The 18,542-nt window shown below is 31.8% G+C and overlaps 1 protein-coding gene across 1 annotated transcript in view; it reads right to left on the bottom strand.

Annotated features, from left to right (window-relative positions):
* The window catches only part of GYRA (DNA GYRASE A), a 28,977-nt gene extending 14,068 nt beyond the window's left edge, over nt 1–14,909 (bottom strand). Inside the window, exons 1-17 of the mRNA XM_089722275.1 lie at nt 13,889–14,909; nt 13,604–13,673; nt 13,447–13,512; nt 12,840–12,941; nt 11,464–11,508; nt 11,281–11,379; nt 11,055–11,141; nt 7,837–7,907; nt 7,090–7,198; nt 6,934–6,996; nt 5,692–5,757; nt 5,500–5,588; nt 1,901–1,949; nt 1,656–1,742; nt 1,143–1,236; nt 372–442; nt 161–250 (exon numbers count right to left, since the gene is read on the bottom strand). Of these exons, the coding sequence (XP_089578401.1) occupies nt 161–250; nt 372–442; nt 1,143–1,236; nt 1,656–1,742; nt 1,901–1,949; nt 5,500–5,588; nt 5,692–5,757; nt 6,934–6,996; nt 7,090–7,198; nt 7,837–7,907; nt 11,055–11,141; nt 11,281–11,379; nt 11,464–11,508; nt 12,840–12,941; nt 13,447–13,512; nt 13,604–13,673; nt 13,889–14,310 (1,680 nt within the window). The 5' untranslated portion in view covers nt 14,311–14,909. The remainder of the gene's footprint in view (nt 1–160; nt 251–371; nt 443–1,142; nt 1,237–1,655; nt 1,743–1,900; nt 1,950–5,499; nt 5,589–5,691; nt 5,758–6,933; nt 6,997–7,089; nt 7,199–7,836; nt 7,908–11,054; nt 11,142–11,280; nt 11,380–11,463; nt 11,509–12,839; nt 12,942–13,446; nt 13,513–13,603; nt 13,674–13,888) is intronic.
* Nucleotides 14,910–18,542: the final 3,633 nt, after the last annotated feature.

Genomic DNA, 18,542 nt, shown 5'->3' with positions numbered 1-18,542 from the left:
CAATTCGAATCTATATCCCCCAGCAAATAAAAATATTACTGCGCAAACAGATGATAGTGCATATCAGAAGTACCAGGCCAGATGAAGTCTAAAATTTGCACCTTATGCAAAAAAAACCTGAATAACTGACAACACAAGCAGCATTTACCAAGTATGTTACCTGTAATATGTTTTGCCTGCTTGACAACAGTTCCTCTAGCCTGGAGATTTGTTCTGACAACAATTTACTTTCATCTACAAACTTCTTTCTCTGCACAATAGGGAAATCACTTCCATTAAATGCCATTTGCAAATTTTAAGATTGCAATCTATATAAAATACAAAATCCTTTTCCAAAAATAGAAAAGCAAGAAAAGCAAGATACTAATCACCTCAAGTAGAGTAAGTCTTCTGAGGCTTATGTCCAATATGGCTTCAGCTTGCTTCTCAGAAAGATTTAATTCTACATTGAAGAATATGAAAATAATAGCAAAATCAATTGATAGAAAATTTCAACAAAAAAATGACATAAAAGCTAATTTAAAGAGTAAGACTACAATCAAACAAACCAATCATTGATCCAGTTACTGATTGGACTGTTCAGGCTAGCATGTCTGGTATGATTCTCTAAATACTCAAGAAGAACGGAAACCAAAACGCTTTCTTTCAGCTTAAGTCAATTTTGATACTTAGAGAAGCAAAATACATAGAAACTTGCACTTCAAATGTGAACATACTGATAAAAATGCTTTAAAATTTAAGACACTTGTCACCTTTCTCAGTTCATTAATTTTCAAAATACCATTCTACCAAGATTTCTCCTAATCATTCTAAATGCAGTCAAGTATCTGACAGTCCTCACTATTTTGCAATAAAAAGACCTAACGCCACATGCATAAGGTGCATCAAAACAAAAATTAATTTACAGAGACCGTAATAACTTTTTCTGTTTATTCAAATCAGAAACTTCCGACAAAAAGATGGCTCTGAGCTAAGCTAAGAAAAACAGAAACTAAAAACAATATAAAATATATAGAAATATTTCTTCGAGGCAAAAGAAATAAACTTCATCTTTCTGTGCGCATATATAATAAATTACAATAAATGGATATACTAAGCAAGGAAACCTGGCATAAGATGTATAAAATGTGAAAGAACCTTACCATTCCTCAAACCAGAAGATGCAGCTGCATTGCTTGTAGCCTGCTTAATTATACGAATCACTTCATCCAAATTATCAAGTCCCACCACAATACCCTGAAGGATCATACAACAACCATAGATGAGTTGATACAGCACTTTATTGAGTGCCTAGAAACCTTATGAAAAACATGTAAAAATCATTACAACAGGAACAATGAGGGGAAAAAAAGAAAAAAAGGAACACTTGAGCCCAAATTGCAGGGGTTTGAAAATATACACCAACTAAAGATGTGAGCCAAAGTACTCGCACAAACCCCAACCCTTTGCAGAGCAGGTGTTAAAATCTGCTTATTTATTGTTATAAGCGTACTATATCATGGCAATGGCAACCAAAATTCTCACATTTCCTTTCATTTACTAAAATCTCAGTACCATTGGCAGCAAGAAGGTAGGGGAGGACTGAAATTTTTAAGTGGGATGCACAAACACCCAATACTTTGTGACCAAGCAAATTAACAGTTACCTTAACATACCTCAACAATATGTCTTCTCTCTTGAGCCTGGGAAAGCTTAAACCTGGCACGTCTCTCAACAACAGAGCATCTAAAATCTAAGAATGCCTAGCAAAAGAAAAAGACAGAGAAGCTGTTTACTTCTATGTGGCAATGTGTGAAAACAGAGAAAAGAAACAGTAAAAAACTAAAAATGCTGAGATATACTGGTTAAGAACAAGAAATTGATTACTGCAATTCAAAATAAACCATGTGTAAGTAGCCACCTGAAGCAGATCTTTCAGACCCATTAGTTTGGGTTGTCCATCAAGAATGCTGCAGTACAGAACAGTCATAATGAGTTATTTCGCAAGATGAAGTCAGCAACTAATTAAATAAGGTTTTACGTACACATGCAAATATTGCAAAAAAGTGTTAGCATAGATATTGCTACAATAATTCATCCATAAGATATGAGTAACACAGGTAAGCCTTTATATATACATACTTAATGGGTGTTGGGATAACAGCACAAGCAACAACTAATGCACCCATTGAATCTTTATAAAACAATTTGAATAGCACTGAGCTTGGTAATAAACTTTTCCTTTGTCGCTTCTTCTTTTTTTTTTTTTTTTTTTTTTCACAAAGGAAATACTTTGAGATTCAGACATGACTTGTGAAAAATATGAACCAGCAACTATAGATATGGGCTGTTTCAGTATAACTTCATAGCAAAAAATTAAAAGGGTGACGTACTGAAATTATGAACACATTGCCCAACAAATTTTATAAGCATTAGCAATTTGTACTTTTTTGTCTGCATATGATTATAACCACACTTAGATTGTACATACATAGCTGCACCCGACAGTTACCCAGGCTCTGATACCATGAAAAATATCAAATGATAGGAATAGAATAAGAAATTCTTCCTGATGGCGTAGTTTGTTACGTCAGCTCCAAAAGGATAAGTTTTAAGAAGAATGCAGTAGATGACAGCCAGCTTAAAATTCCACCTTATCATATTGATGCAATAACCTATATAGCTAGATACAGCTAAGAATTTGTATTCAAAATGTATTGAGTGGTATAGCATAACTTGTACCCAAAAAAAAAAAAAAAGGAAAAGTTCAGAAGAATACCTACCACTCTAGATTTAGTACTTGGCATCTAAGGGGAAACAATTTTTGTATTAAACAAGTATCATGTGCATGATTCATTCAATATGCCTTTCATGTAAATTGAAATAAACTTGAACCTTATAGGCATGCAAATACAACATGAATTTTTCAGTTAAAAGAGATTTATGGAATCTGACTTGGCTAGAAATTTACAAACATACACACATATAGAGATAGATTCTTCTGTTAAAGGAGATTCAAGGAACCTGACTTGGCTGGGAAAAAAAATGAATGCAACTAGAAATTTAATTTAAGGAATAGGTTGAATTATATATAGAGGGAAAAGGTGAAAAGAAAAGTATAGAACCCTAAATCAAAATTAAAAAACAAAAAAACTAGATGGTTTCTGATGATCATTTAAAAGCTTGGATCCTGGCTCCTATATTTACAATCATATTGAATAATATGATAGCCGCTCTAATAGGAATAAGCAGCCCATTACCACTACCAAGCCTTTCAAAGTTTATTCAAGAAGGCCCAAGTTTGTGAAAGCAGGATGTTTATGCACAGAGATTCAAGCAATGAGAGAGCTCCAGGTGGCATTGTTAGTTACAACAATGGTGACACCAGTGCTATATAACATCATGAGGATTTTGTTGTGCGACGTCTTTTGGGAATATTTCCGTTTTTGGCAGATTGTGATACCTGTAAAGAAACTTCAGTTTCTGGACTTGATTCTTGCTAATCAAGTTTATTTCTTCTTTCTTGTTATCTCCTTGATTTGATTTTGTACTCCAGATATATTACTGGCCTATTTTTCATCCTTGAGTTATCAATCAAAAGAAATCCATTCAAGTTCTTATTCTATTTGTTTCTTCTGTTATTTTTTCTGAAATCTCTGTTTGGAAATTCTGTTCTCGTTCCTTGCTCTATCACTATTCCCATGTCAAATGGTGGTGCCATCACCTTCCTTCAGATTCCCCTTATTTTTCTCTATCACTTGCATAAGCCACATTCCTACACATGAGCAAAATCACCCTTTCTCCTCCATTAATGTTCATCTCTAGCTTCTATCAATTTACCTTCTTCTGAATTCCTCATCTAAAATCACCCAAAAATAAATAGCAAAAATCTCGGACCATTCAAAACCCATGTTCTTTTAAATTCAATCTGGGTTTGGAAGGTTTCCATCTCTCAAGATTGATTTATATCCTGGATTTCACAAGTTAAGTCCATTAGTATTGAGCTTGTCAAGTCAAACCGTTTAGATGTAGAGAAACAGAGCTATATTCAAAACAGAGCTTCCATTATCCAGGGAAGAGCAAGTGAGATACTGACTTCAATTTTCAGTTGTTTGAACCAAAAAAGGAATGCATTTTTTTACGTCTGTCCCATGTTGCAGATTTTGCCAGAAGAATTAATTATTTTAGACCCTAACCATATGAATGTGAGCTTTGCATCAACAAAACAAAGCTCAGGATACTCCACTGAAAAAATTAACAGAACCCTTATGACATGGCAAGGTCTTGACTCTCAAAACTGTAGAGTCAAATTCAAAGTTGATACAGAAATTTTGCTTTAAAATAGGAAGATATTTCAAGCTCATTTAGTTATCAATTATTCAAGCAGGTTCTCTTCACTACCGGTTTCTGTTTTCTATTGCCTAACTAACAAAATATTTTTCTTTTTATACACTTCTACAAAATAGTTAGTTATTTGCATTTCACAACTCATGTTCCTACAACTGTAAAGTTAACACCTTGTTATAATCCAGATTCTTACAATGAAAATTAAAACAAATTTCACATTTCTCAATCCACAAGTTCAAACTTAAAGATCAAATAAAGATTAAGAAAAACATAATTAACAGAATGTTTGGAAGTTGTAGATGGTTTAGAAAGGAAAGGACATCTTTAATCCACGGAAAAGGAAAAGAAAAGAAATGAGAGAATTGAAAATTAATTAATTATTTTATGCTTGGATGTTTGAAGGATAAGAAATTATTCAGATATTAAGGAATAGTCTTATTACAAAAGTATTAATAGTTCTATAAGGAAATGGTATCTCTTATTCCCTCAATATTGAAACAAAACTAAAGTGAGGGTTCAATTAGATAACCAATCCCCTAGTATCATTGATTTTCCAAATTAATTAAACTCCCAAACAATGGATAACTCTTATCCTACCCCTTCTCCTTTTCTTTTCTTTTCCTATTACCTCTACCCTTTTCATTTCTTTCCTAATCCTTCTCCCAAACTAAGCCTAAGTAATATATGAAGAAAACATGATTGAAGGCTACATTAAGTCTACACCTTGAACATTTTTGAATCACAAGGAAAAATAATTCTAGTCCACCTTATGATAAGAGGAACTGGATTTTATTGTTTAATAGACCATCTTCTCTACGTATATATAAGATAGCCAATTAATAATTAAAAATCCTAGTTTTACATGGACAAGTTTAATAAATAGGGAACTTAAAATTACTAGAAATAGTTGAAATACAAGAAACTAAAACATAAATTATTAAAAATTATAATGACAAGTATAGTTGCAATAAAATAAGAGGGGCAGCTGGCAAGGGAGAGAATGAAAAAGATGCAGTAAATAGAATATAAAAAAAAAAAAAAAAAAAAAAAAAAAAAAAAAAAAAATTATTAGCTAAAACTCCAAAGAAATCAACAGCTTCAACTCAACAGACATGCAGTATCCAGAATTCTACTAAGATTCTATAATCAGGTTAATAAGATGAAAATACTTACCCCACCATATTGCAGCTAAAGCTAGATTGAAGAGGAGTAAGACGATAAAGATTATTTAACACAACCGATGGATCTGCTCCACGTTTCAGCTGTAACACAAGATAGAATCCATCGGTCAAAATAAAATACCAATGTAATATTAAGGGTAAAGGATTTGCTTTATAGCACAGTACGTTGTATAAATTTAAATACCTCAACCACAATACGCATTCCAGAACGATCACTTTCATCACGAATGTCACTGATGCCATCTAAATTCTGTCAGATAATGATTAAAGAAAATTATTCTTTTTAGTGATTTATGAATAAGATTAGCTTTTTTAATTTAAATGATATTGGATGCCTTGTGACTAAGGCTGCATTAGGATGCATATTTATGAGATTCAAATAATAATTTGCAAATTCATTTAACAGGAAGTATAAAGCTAAACGCAAAAATTTGGGGGAAAAGCTCAGTAATCCATTGAGTAGTCAATTGATGAACACAGCACTCCACCAAGGACTAAGCTTGACAGAGAAATTTATTGATCACAAAACCTGCATTTGATTGCACAGACCATTAAATGATAGTTTCTAACAATTGAAGGAGAGAGAGAAGGCCTAACATAATTTCAAGAGCACATGAACAATTAGTTAAAATATTCTCATGTGCAGAGACATTAGACTATTTCCTATAACATGTTTTTTCTCACTTTGACACAGAGCAAAACAATGGCTTGGGCAGTGAAAGAATATCAGTTACACCAACTGACATGCATAATACACTACCGTAACTCAAAACAGAAACAGTCAGAGATGATCAACTACACAAACTGAAACTACATTAGTTATGATGAACATATTTTCGCTTATTTCTATGGATGGCATTACTCTTATGCTATGATTCGAGGCAAGAATTCAAAATGAGTGATTTAGACAAGATTTAGTTTAAATGATGATTAAATTCATGAATGCAGTTGAAAACTTATTTAAGATGGATTTTAAATTTCATCAAATGAACTTTTATCCACATTCATATACCTAATATATATTCTAGCCAGCCAAAGGAAGTCATGTATTTCAAATCCAATTCCCTTGATTTCAAATCCCTCACTCCAAATTCAAGATGATAATCAAGCCTAACAAAAATACTTAGTTTCATTTTATTTCTTCTTTCTTTTCCTGTCAATTCTCCCTCTCCCCTTTCTCACTAGTCAAACAAGCATGGAATACTAGTTTGTGAAATGCAAGTGACCAACCGTCCATATCCCTCAAGTAGAAGAAGATCAGCTTGTAATCAAGCATATATCAAGTCACAGAGCCCAGAAACCATTGTTCAAAAAAAGCAGAATAAGATATTCATTAACCACCTTCCATCAATATCAGGATACAACTTGCCAGACTGCTGTAAATGAACACATAGATATTGGCTATTTTCAAACAATATGAAAGTACCTTGTTCTCTACAAGTTCAGCAATCTTTTCCACAAGAGAAGCCTTGTTGGTTTGATAAGGAATCTGTTCAGTTAGAAAGATGTTACTTCCTTCTGCAACAACTTGAAGATGAATATGCAAAACATAGTAAGGCCAAGAATAAACCCGAATGATCACCTCTTTTACGATAACTGCAATTCGCTTGGTTTTAGAGTCAAGCAATTCAACATCTGTTTTTCCTCTGACTATGATGCGGCCTCGCCCAGTTCGATATGCCTCTAAAATCCTGGACATAAAAGACAGAAGTTCATCCATCTAACTGGAACATTGCAGTTAAACTCTCATAATGTGATCAGTGTCTCAACCAAAATAATCTTTCACATGGAAACAAATCAGATCCTTGCATAGTTTCCAGCAACCCCATTTTCAAAGGGAGAGAATCCAAGAAATGCATTCTTGAAACAAAATGCCTCCTGATTTAGGGGCCATAATCTGGTATTCTGCTTTTAGCAAGTCATACCATAAATAGCCAAAGGCTCTGGATGTTAAAGTGCTGGCAACAACAGCTGCAGCGACGATTTTAAATACATTCTCATGGACGTGTGTGATCCTCCTAGCAATCATCTGTGTTATAGTTTGAATTCAAGTGAAATAAATTTGTTCAGTTGCACAATATATTGCCTGCTTATTTATTATTTGACCCATACACTCATACTTCTATTACAACAAAACCATGCTCGTTATATAAAACCCAACAGAGAACACCATTACGTAACATTGTATGGAAGACATTTTCTACTTAGCCTTTGAAATTAAAATGCAACAAGGATGAAGTATGGCAGCACTCATGGATTTATGATCAAACCCTTCCAATTTCATGCTTGATTGGTGCAGAATAAAGATGTAATTGAAAAGTTAACTTACCCAAGGTTTCCCATTATTAGTCCTCCAGTTGGAAAATCAGGTCCAGGCATGTATTCCATCAACTCCTGCAACTGTAACAATAAAATTATATTATGAGACAACAACATACACACTTGAAAACTAATTTACAGGAAATACATATAAGAATATATGAGGTTCTTTATTACATGAGAAGACTAATAGGCAAACAGTAAGTACGTTTTCGTGCACAATGGGTGCATCTGCATGGGTATAAAACTAGAATGAGATGCTTTGGAGAAATGAGTTCTTTCATGCAAAAATGAATAAGCTGACACACAAAAATATGAAAATGGAGATAAGGATATGAATCACAAGGACAGATATTGAACATCAGTCGAAACCAAGTGAGTTTGACATTAATCTAAATTCCAATTCTTCAAAGAGAAATGCAAACTTTTGAAGTTAATAACTTCTCATTTCAATGATACTGATAAGCCAAACACTCTCATCTCAGCTAAGCCCTAATACCAAGCTCTTTTGAATTTGATTATGTAGATCCTTTCTGTAGCAATAAAGATGGAGTTGAAGAAAACATTGGTTTTAAAATTATTTGGAAGATAAAATGTATAAACCATGCATTTGTTTTAATCCAAATATAATTAAAATAAGACTAACCACAATTGCTAGAGAGACGGCCACTTGAAGTATAAATTTTTTTCACAATATCTTGGCATCTAATAAGAACTTTTTCACAAAGCTACCTAAAAGTAGTTCTCACATTACACGTGAATTTCCTTTTGGGAACCAATCATTCCTTAACATTAATGAAGAGAAGAATATTTAATATGAAGAAGAATTGGTAATGATCAGCAAATTCTAACCTAACCAAAACTTAATGACCATAGCAAATTTTTATTCCTGATCAGTCATTGAGATTAACCAATTAAAAGAAAGCTCGTAGGCATTATCTTCACCCTCCTGCTATTCAAAGACTTGTTTATTAATAGACTCAAACCCAATCCAAGGACATATTTAACAACCTTGAAGTGTCTTTATCTACTTAATTTTATATATATATATATATATATCACTAACCCAGCCTTAGACATAAATAAATGAATGCAGGGCCTTCCAAATCTAGAATCTATAATCCATCTATCTACAATATATATGAATGTACAGCTATTCTCTTCTCAAGCAATTTACTTGACTATCATTTGCAAATTCTTCGCCTATTAATTGTATCCATCTTATTGTTTCTTATAAATCACATGTCAATTTCATTCGTCATTTTTTTGTTGGATCATTCAAGATATTTTTATTTCTTCTTTTCTTTTTTCTTTTTTTACTTTAACTCTTCTTCAACTCTCTCGTTCAATTTAGAATTTATATTACATATTCTCTAATTATTAAATAACACTTTTATTTTTCCCAATGAAAAAATATTCTGAGGCAGTATTTTTTTTTTTTTTTTTAGGATAGCCAATAAAAATGAAGACAAAATTAATATATATGTGTATCCACAAGTATCCTTATTAGCCTCCATCACGAAGGGTCTAAATGATGTAACTAATTCTGAAATCTGCATATAAAATATGACATAACTTGAATTCATAAATCATATTGTTATCTTATTAATTTGAAAAATCTTTATACAATGTGTACATAATTAATATTGCATTTAGCATCAATATAGATATGGTGTACAATTATTAACAATTTGATAAAAAAACAAAATTTCACAGATTCACATGTTAGTGTCAATCCTAATAAATTAAGGGCTCATTTGGTGTTATTATTATCACAAGTAATATATTTTAGGCCAAAATTAGAGTAATTTTGTTGGCCAAATGGATTTAGCTATCTGCAAGAGAGTTTCTCATGGCTCAAAACAGATTTCGGAAAAAGCTTAGATTTGGAATTTTTGCCAAAATCAGTTCTAGATTTATGAAAACTCTATTACAAGTAACCAAATTCATGGGCCGAGAAGATTACTCTTTATTTTGACCAAAAATCTATTACTTACAATACTAACATCAAAACAACCTTAAAAGAAGTTGGAATTGTGAACATATGTTCCAATAGCACTTGGTTACACATCATCATAATATTTTATTCATCATTACTTTGATGTTCTCCATGCAGATTTTATTCATCAGTATTATTTGTCCATTTAGTTTACAATTATGTCATATTTGATTATGAAGTTGTATTCATTTAACTTAATTCAATTGAATAGATAAATGAGTGAATGAAAATGGATGCAACAAAAGGTGAATAGATATTTTTGTTTTGCAGGCAGCTGATGATTTAATTTATTTTAATTTCAATAGCTTTGATGTGTCTTTGTATATTTTTAAAAGGTTTATAATTTAATCATATTATTGCTTTCTTAGATTTTATATATTTAGGTTTTTCTTGTAATCTTTCCGATGGGGTTTATTTTTTTTTTTAATTTCCTTACATTTATTTCTGGTTATTTTATTTTATATGAAAATTGTAATGCACACATAATATATAAACTATCATAAAATTTGATGGCTCCATTGATAAACCTTTTTAATAATTAAATATATTTAAAACTCCACAATAAACTTGCTTCCTAATTTTAGCTATATTCATAATATATTTTGCTTCCAAACTAATAAAAATTGCTTTATAATTACTATATTTTTAATTATTCCTATTTAATTTAATCAAATACCTATAATATAAGGGTATACATTATAGTATCATACAAGCATAAAAGCAAATGTATTCAGAGAAAAGATTTAGGTAAGCATATGCTAATTTTTCTAGTTGACTTATTGTTGTTAATGTTATAGAATGCTTTTCATTAAGGTTCCCTTCTGGAAAATAATTTGCTAGAAAATATACTGCAGGTTTTCCAATGTTTGGAACACTTAAGAAAATTAGTTAACGAAAAAACTTTTCAAAAGATATTTTCTAAGTCTAAGGGAAAACTAAGCCATTTCAAAAGATATTCTCTAAGTCTAAGGGAAAACTAAGTCTAAGGGAACACTTTAACCTTTATATTACAACTTTTTATTTAATATCTAAATTTATTAAAATGTGCTAATATGAAAACATATGCATATGCAATAAACAAGCTAAGAGACTACTAATACCTAAATGATTTTAGCTCAAATTACATAACAAGATGGTAATGAGAAAGGCAAAAGTTAATATAGTCAAAATTCACAGTGAATGTATTTTTCTGATACATCCAAGGTTCACCAATGCTTTTGGGCACTTACAGTGGCTTCTGGATTATGAATTAGTGCACATAGCACATCCACTAGCTCACCAAGGTTATGAGGAGGAATGTTGGTTGCCATGCCAACCTAAACAAAGAATTAAATAAACTCGCATTTCATCTCACTGGGCCACAAAATAGAATTACCATGTAGAGAAAAAGGAAAAAAAAAAAAAAACATATGTACAAAATTCATCCAAGAAACACAAAAGAGGCTATAATATTACCGCAATACCAGATGAACCATTTAACAATAATGTTGGAAGACGAGCAGGCAAAAGTGAAGGTTCCTTTTGGGAATTATCAAAATTAGGAACAAAATTCACCTACAAAAAAGAAAACACAAAGATACATTGGATGACTTCAAACAAGAAAATCACTGTTGATAAACATCAAAGACTAGCTCTTACTGTATCAAGTTCAAGATCTGCCAACAAAACTGCTTCTGTGAGTGCCTGCAAAAGTGGAACTAAAATGGTCAGCATCCTTTAAGTTGATCATTTCTTTAAGCACCCAAGCAAAGTACATAACAAATATAAGAAACAGCCAAAAAATCTAAGGGAATCAAATTTTTCCACACATGATAAGACAAATTAATTTTGATCTTCTGAATGAAAAATATTATAGTAAAGTAGCTAATAATTATGGCCATATATTGTCAATGACTGATAAAATTGATTAATAGTACGAATGTGCTTAAAACAGCATAAAAAATATAACGAATTGACAGTGATATTAGCTATATGGTATATCCAAATCCAATTAGATAAATAAACTTTTAAACCTAATCTGATCCATAAATCCAATGGATTATTTCATCTTTGTTGCCATTGCTGGAGTGATGGGCACACGCTTCTCAGCACTGATTCGTATGTCCTCACTCTATATCCAAATCCTAACAAATTCAAATATCCAATTCTTATTAAAAAAACTAAGAACAGATATAGTGATATCATATCATTTTAAAGATGCCATCTGCATAATCACAATTAGATGTTAGCAAAAGTGCATGTAGATACAATGATTTTTAATTATATAATAATAGTTACTAATTATCCATTAAAAACTACATTGGATATCAAAATGTGAATTTTTCTTTTCTGAACCTTAAATCGCATAGTGAAAGATTTTTTTTCTTTGTCGGAGCCAACAAACAGCAACCATGATATTTGTATTTTAAGAATCTTCAAGAATCATAATATAACGAGGATAGAATAGACAGGCTAGACTTATACTGATATTCATCAGACTAATTGATTCCATTAGTTTATTGCTGACATTATCGCTGACATTATTGATTCCACTGATATTCATCAGACTAATTTTGGCAGAATAATTGATTCCACTCACAGGATAAAATTGGCAGAATAATTTTATTGCTGACATTATTGATTCCACTGATATTCATCAGACTAGACAGGTCATATCTGAGTTTTTAATAAATGGATTAATGGATTTGAGTCACTAAGCCCCAGCATAAGAAATCAAAAAACAAATCCAAGTTAGACAGGAATGTGAAAAGCTTTTGCGGGTTCAAGATAAGTTTAGGCTTGGAGGGGCAACTAAGCCAAACTTCAACAAAGAAAAACAGGCTCCTGCCTTCTTTCCAGCCCTAACATAAAGAAATAACAACTGTGAAACATGCAGACCAATCTGGCGTGATTGGAGCAAAGGCTAATTTAGTAACCATTTTCTACTTATAGGCTGCAAAATTAATCCATAAGTAGCTTAAAGTCAGATAGTGTGTGCATGGCTACTCAAAGTAAAACTGAATATGGCAGCATACTTCCAGCCTGCACTCTGTATAACGCATTGCGGCTGGAGGATCCGCATCAACTGAACCGAAATTCCCATGCCCCTGGATGAGTGGACTCCTTAAAGAGAAATCCTACATGAAAGATCGCTAGCATAAGTAAAATCTGTGTGATACTAGAAAAGTGAGGAAGTTTAGTATTCATAAAAAGAGACTGATGAATGAAAATAGAAAAAGCAAACACAAAAGAAAGTGAACTGGCAAGGTAACACTATGAAATTAAGCAGAAAGGTCTTCTGTCTAATATATGCATATAATGCATGAAAAATCTATGGCATAAGCGTTTGTGAGAAAAGAAATCAAGTATGCAATCATGTGATGAAACCCTTCTTTCATTATTTTCATTTTCTGTTTTAGGGCCAGGTGAAATTGGGGAAGGGCAATGCAATGATAACTGCACTTTTTCATGCTTAGAAGACCAATTGCTACACCAAAAGCTTCAAAGCATAATGGGAATTAGTGAAAAAAATGTAATATATTATTGTCAGCTCAGAAAGCAAAACCCAAAGCAGGTATGCATGCAATAGCAAAATCATTTAGAAACATAGAACACTATAAAAAAGTCTCAGTCCCACTTTACCTGTGCCATTCGCACCAGTGCATCATAGACAGCAGTGTCTCCATGGGGATGAAACTTACCTAGAACCTGCAGTAGAGGTATTAAACACATTAAAATAATCAAGTTATCAACCAAAAAGCAAAGGATGTGCTTCACTTAAATTCAAAGAAGTTCTAACCTCACCAACAACTCTAGCACATTTTTTGAATGGCTTTCTTGAGGAAAGACCCAATTCATGCATTGCAAATCTGCAGTCAAAATTTTGAGATGGAACTCATTAGATATTTGTTTTCTCAAACTACAGAACTAGTTTAATTCAGATATGAACGGAACACCAAGTAACCAGTTACAGAGGATAGAATGGGAATAAATAGGAACACACAAACGAAAAATAAAGAAGAAATTTCAAATTCTATCCTTATCCAAAATAAAAACATACACAGAGGTCCCAATTAGCACTCACAATATCCTCCGGTGCACAGGCTTCAGCCCGTCCCTGACATCTGGCAAAGCCCTTCCAAGCAAAACTGACATGGCATAGGCCATGTAAGCTTCTGTGGCCTCTTTGTGGAGCTCGGTAGGCACCACTCGCCCATTCCTGCCCCCATTAGAATCACTCACCAAGAGACCGCCATTTTGCTCTTCATTGTCCCTCTGCTCTCTCCCCGGAGAATAGTCTCTGCGGCGTGCCTGCACTGGCCGGAGGAGGGTCCCAGAGGGAGAGCCTGTTGATAAGAACCGGAGTTTAGAAAAGCCGTGGCGGAGCCTAGAGAAGCGGGTCTGGGCGAGAGGGAGGTGGTGACGGAAGAGAGAGGAAGATAAGCGGAGAACGGAAGAAAAAGCCATAGGATTAGGGTTTAAAACTAGGGAAGAAGAGTGACTCATGCCATGAAAAAGGAGGGAAAGTGTCTGTGATGGTTTTTTCTTTTTAGGGTTTTAGCTGTTTTTGTATGAAAGAATCGAGGGGACACCCGGGCGACGCGTTTAAAAAAAAAAATTATGTATTTAAAGACAATTTAAACCTTATTTATTGTAAATATATAAATAAGGATAGCGTTATTTCAAGACACTTTGTCGAATCCAGCAGCCAATTTTTTATCAATAATTATATATAGGAGCATTTGTTCCAAGGCACGATATTATACTTGGTAGGAGGAGAAATTACGCTTGGAATAGAGGGAAGATGTATTCAATTATCAAAAGGATAAAAATGTAAATGTAATCTCAGCAAATGAAAAATGAGGGACTCGAACAAAAGAAGAAATGCAACTATTTGAATACGAGTGAGACAGCAGTGATGAAGGTGATGAAATCTTAGAAATTGAAAGGGGAAATGTGCAATAGGAGCGACCAGTTTTCGGTGATTGGCCGGACATCGGAGGCGAAGTCAAAAAAAAAGTGAATTTTACAATTCAGCAACTCCTCGCTCTATTTTGCTGGCTTACTCTTCTCCTTTAACAATTCTTTTTTTTTCCTTTAATTCCCCGCTTCAACAGTTATTCTCTCTCAATCTAAGTTTATTATGTGGTCGCTACATCACCATTACAGTCATTGTTCATTCTTTGGATCTTGCTCTCTTCCAGTTAGGGATTACGATCACTCCATCATTGAGTAGCTTTGGGTCTCAAATTTCAATTACTTAGTAAATTGCCTTTTTTACCCCTTTATTAAATAATCAATTAGACCTAATGTCCTCGTTGATTTTTTGGACTTTAGTATTCAACTTTAACTCTATCTTGGCCCATCTTTAATATAAAAAATTGTCTCGTACTTCGAACGAATTGTTCCATATATTTCTACTCATTTTTATACCATTCGAACGAATTGCTCCATATATTTCTACTCATTTTTATACCCATCCTAATGACCCAATTGCTTTTAATGACTTAAATGAATGTCTAAAGTTAAATATTTTATTTAAAGTCTAATCCTTAAATATTTATTTCCTACTTTTCAAAAGAAAAAGAATAAAAAAAGAATATTTCGTATCCTCCTTTTATAACATGTCAGGCCTATCGAGATATTGTCTGCTTTGAGCAGAAGGCTAGCATGATTTTGTTTTCGGGCCAGTGAACCACCTCCCAACCCAAAACACGTCTCAGTAGCTCAAGATCTGCCACAACTTATATACATCACTTTCACCTTGTGCTTAGCTAATGTGGAATTCGCCTAAGGTGTCACGCCTTTTTCAGTAACAACAATTGAATATATGCTTTGCAAAACTAGTTTATACAATGTTGAGGTCTATTGCTTTCTTTTGATTCTTGGCTTTCAGGTTCCTGAATGTTTTTTATTGTTGTACTATAATTTTTCCTATTAATTATTTATTGAACAAACTTAATTAATTTTGTGTTATAATCCCGAAATTGAATTGATAGAATTTGTCATACTGCATGTATTTATATGTTATTGAAAATTAAGATTTATTATTATATCAAATGGATTTTTCAATTTGACGTTTATTTCATCATTTATCAACTCTTGCAATTTAAAAGAATATATTTTTATTTCCATTTTCAAGTAACCATGAAATACATAATTTTTTTTTTCTATTTTTTCTTAAAAGTCAAAAGTTAAGGTTCCACGCATATGGGTTAGATGCTTCGAAAAGTAACCTTCATATGCTTAGATTATCATTACTTTGTTTGTATATTTTAAAAATTTTTTAACTTGTATATTATCTTTGTCTAGTCTATGCAACACGTCATTACCATTTTATTTGCTTTGTTGATGATAAATTGGTGTAGTGAAGCATATTAAAATTATGTAGCAAAATAACTCGCTTGATTAGAGATATTAGGGCCCTGAAATTGAGCTAAATAAGAGTGTAGCTATTGGTTTTTTTTTATACAAAATTACTAGTTTAGTTTTGAGATAATTATATTTTGTTGTGCTTTGGTTTGAAGTTTTTTCTATTCTTTATTAGCTTTTAGATTGCACAAGAATTTATTATTTAATTTCAGTTTCCAAATAATCAATAACTATAGAAATTATTTTTTTGTTTTTTTCTTGAAAATTTTATATGAAAATGTTATATGTTATTGTAAATAACTTTCATATACAATACCCATCAAGAAGTAATCAGAGTGAGGAGCTAATAGATTTATTTTTTATACACTTGTTTACAAGAGTGAAAAAACTATCCAAAAATTTCAGTTTTTCAAGAGATAACCTAAGTGTTTTTTTTTTTAACATTATAGCATAATAACTTGTTGTCATGGAGAACCAAACTTGGATCAAGTAAGTGAATGATCAAAGTCTTTACCATCAGGCCACCATCTCAGGTGGCAACTTAATGTATTGAGACCATAAAGGCTTAAGAAACAATATTATGGAGATTACAAAGGATTTAGAATTAATAATCACTTTTGACTTTATGTTTTTATTTCATTGAATTTAACAAATTGTTAGGTTGATAAATATGTTCCACTTAACTATCTCATTGAAATAAAAAAATTATCATTCTCACATATGAAAGCAACTAATTAATATATTTGCTTCACATAATTGATATAGCTTTTTAAAGAACCAAAGACCAAATTTAAAAACTGCAAAAGACTTGAATCAACAGTTTCAAGGGAAAGCAAATACATAATTATACCCATAACTAAATAATGATATTGCAAATCTTGCAAATGGAAAAATTATATGTGTTATGTAAGTACAATCCATCACAAACACATTTGCATAATTTCTAGTCAATGACATCTTATATCTATTGGTCTTGTAAGTACAATCCATCACAAATATATTTGCATAATTTTTAGTTTATGTAATCGATGTTGGGTGAGTAAAAAATAAATGAGTTCTGCGACCATTTTCATTGTATTGCACATTATACACAAAGTCACATTTTGCAAGCTCCTCAAAAAATGCTTAAATTATGGTACAAGAATCTAAATTTTCTTTAAAGATTTTAACCTTTCATTGTACACAGTTCTTGAAATTGCTAGAAGATTTTGATTTTTCTGCCTAAGAGATGATAAAATCTGGAGTTAGGGTACACCTACTTTAATCGTTTTTTCAACGCTTAAGATTTCTTCTTTAAAACGACGACTAAAAAGGTGTGTACTTATATCTTCAGAAGGTATGATTATAATAATATTGTTTATTTCAATTTTCCAAAAACCATCATCTTGTCTTTTTCCTTTAACTTCAAAAGGACAATTTATAAGGCAACTTAATGTTTTTCTTTTTTATAGCTCAATTAGAAATCATTTCTATTGCGGTCACATCCCCCAAAATCACAATCACTAGATACATATTTATATCTAGAACTTTTGATAGAAATAGCATACTTTTGTATAAAGAAAACAACTTGAATATAATCAAAAAGCTCATCACGTGTTTGAAATTTCTAGTTGAGAAGCTCATCACTTGTACTTTTTGCTCACAAATTATTTATTGTCATTCACAAGCTAATCTTCCTTCCTCAATATATGTACCATCTGCATTCTCTCCCATATTATTTGTATGGAGAAAAATAGGAAAAACGAAGAATAAACATATTATACAAATTATTGACAAAAAATATAATACATACATAAGATATTTAACTAAAATCTATACATTTTTTACTTGCATTTTGCAAATCTGCATTTAAATGTCACCCACAACATGTTCAATATATAAGTTGTCCTTTATAGCATTTAGAAAATATTTAATTTATATTTATTAAAATAAAAATTAATATTATAATTTATATTGTAGTTCATAGTTCAAATATAAAGAGACAATTTACATCATATCCAAAGTTATGCCATGATTATTGTTTCGACGAAAAGACTTAATAATTAAGAGAGATTGATCATATGAAAAAAAGCTTAATAATGTTTGTGTTGCATAACAATAGTACTAAAATGAGAAAGAAAGAAAACTAAAATAATGAATTGGAGTTATTTAATTATTTCAAATAATGTGTGACTTGTTGGATTAATAACCAATAAACATGTGGAGATTCTTAAATATTATCAATGTCTTAAATTTTAGTCAATTGACACATGATTTAAGGGAAGATGTTTATTGCATTGATAAATGACCTATGTAGCTGTGTGCTTCACTACCTATAAACATACTATGACTCAGTTCAAAAATGATAAAAAAAGAAGAGAAGTTTT

This window comes from Jatropha curcas, chromosome 6 (genome assembly GCF_041381405.1).
Source record: "Jatropha curcas cultivar XTBG-Jc1 chromosome 6, XTBG_Jcur_1.0, whole genome shotgun sequence".
NCBI classification, from domain to species: domain Eukaryota; kingdom Viridiplantae; phylum Streptophyta; class Magnoliopsida; order Malpighiales; family Euphorbiaceae; genus Jatropha; species Jatropha curcas.
Note: the sequence above shows the minus strand (reverse complement) of the source record. Positions and strands in the feature narration are given on the sequence as shown.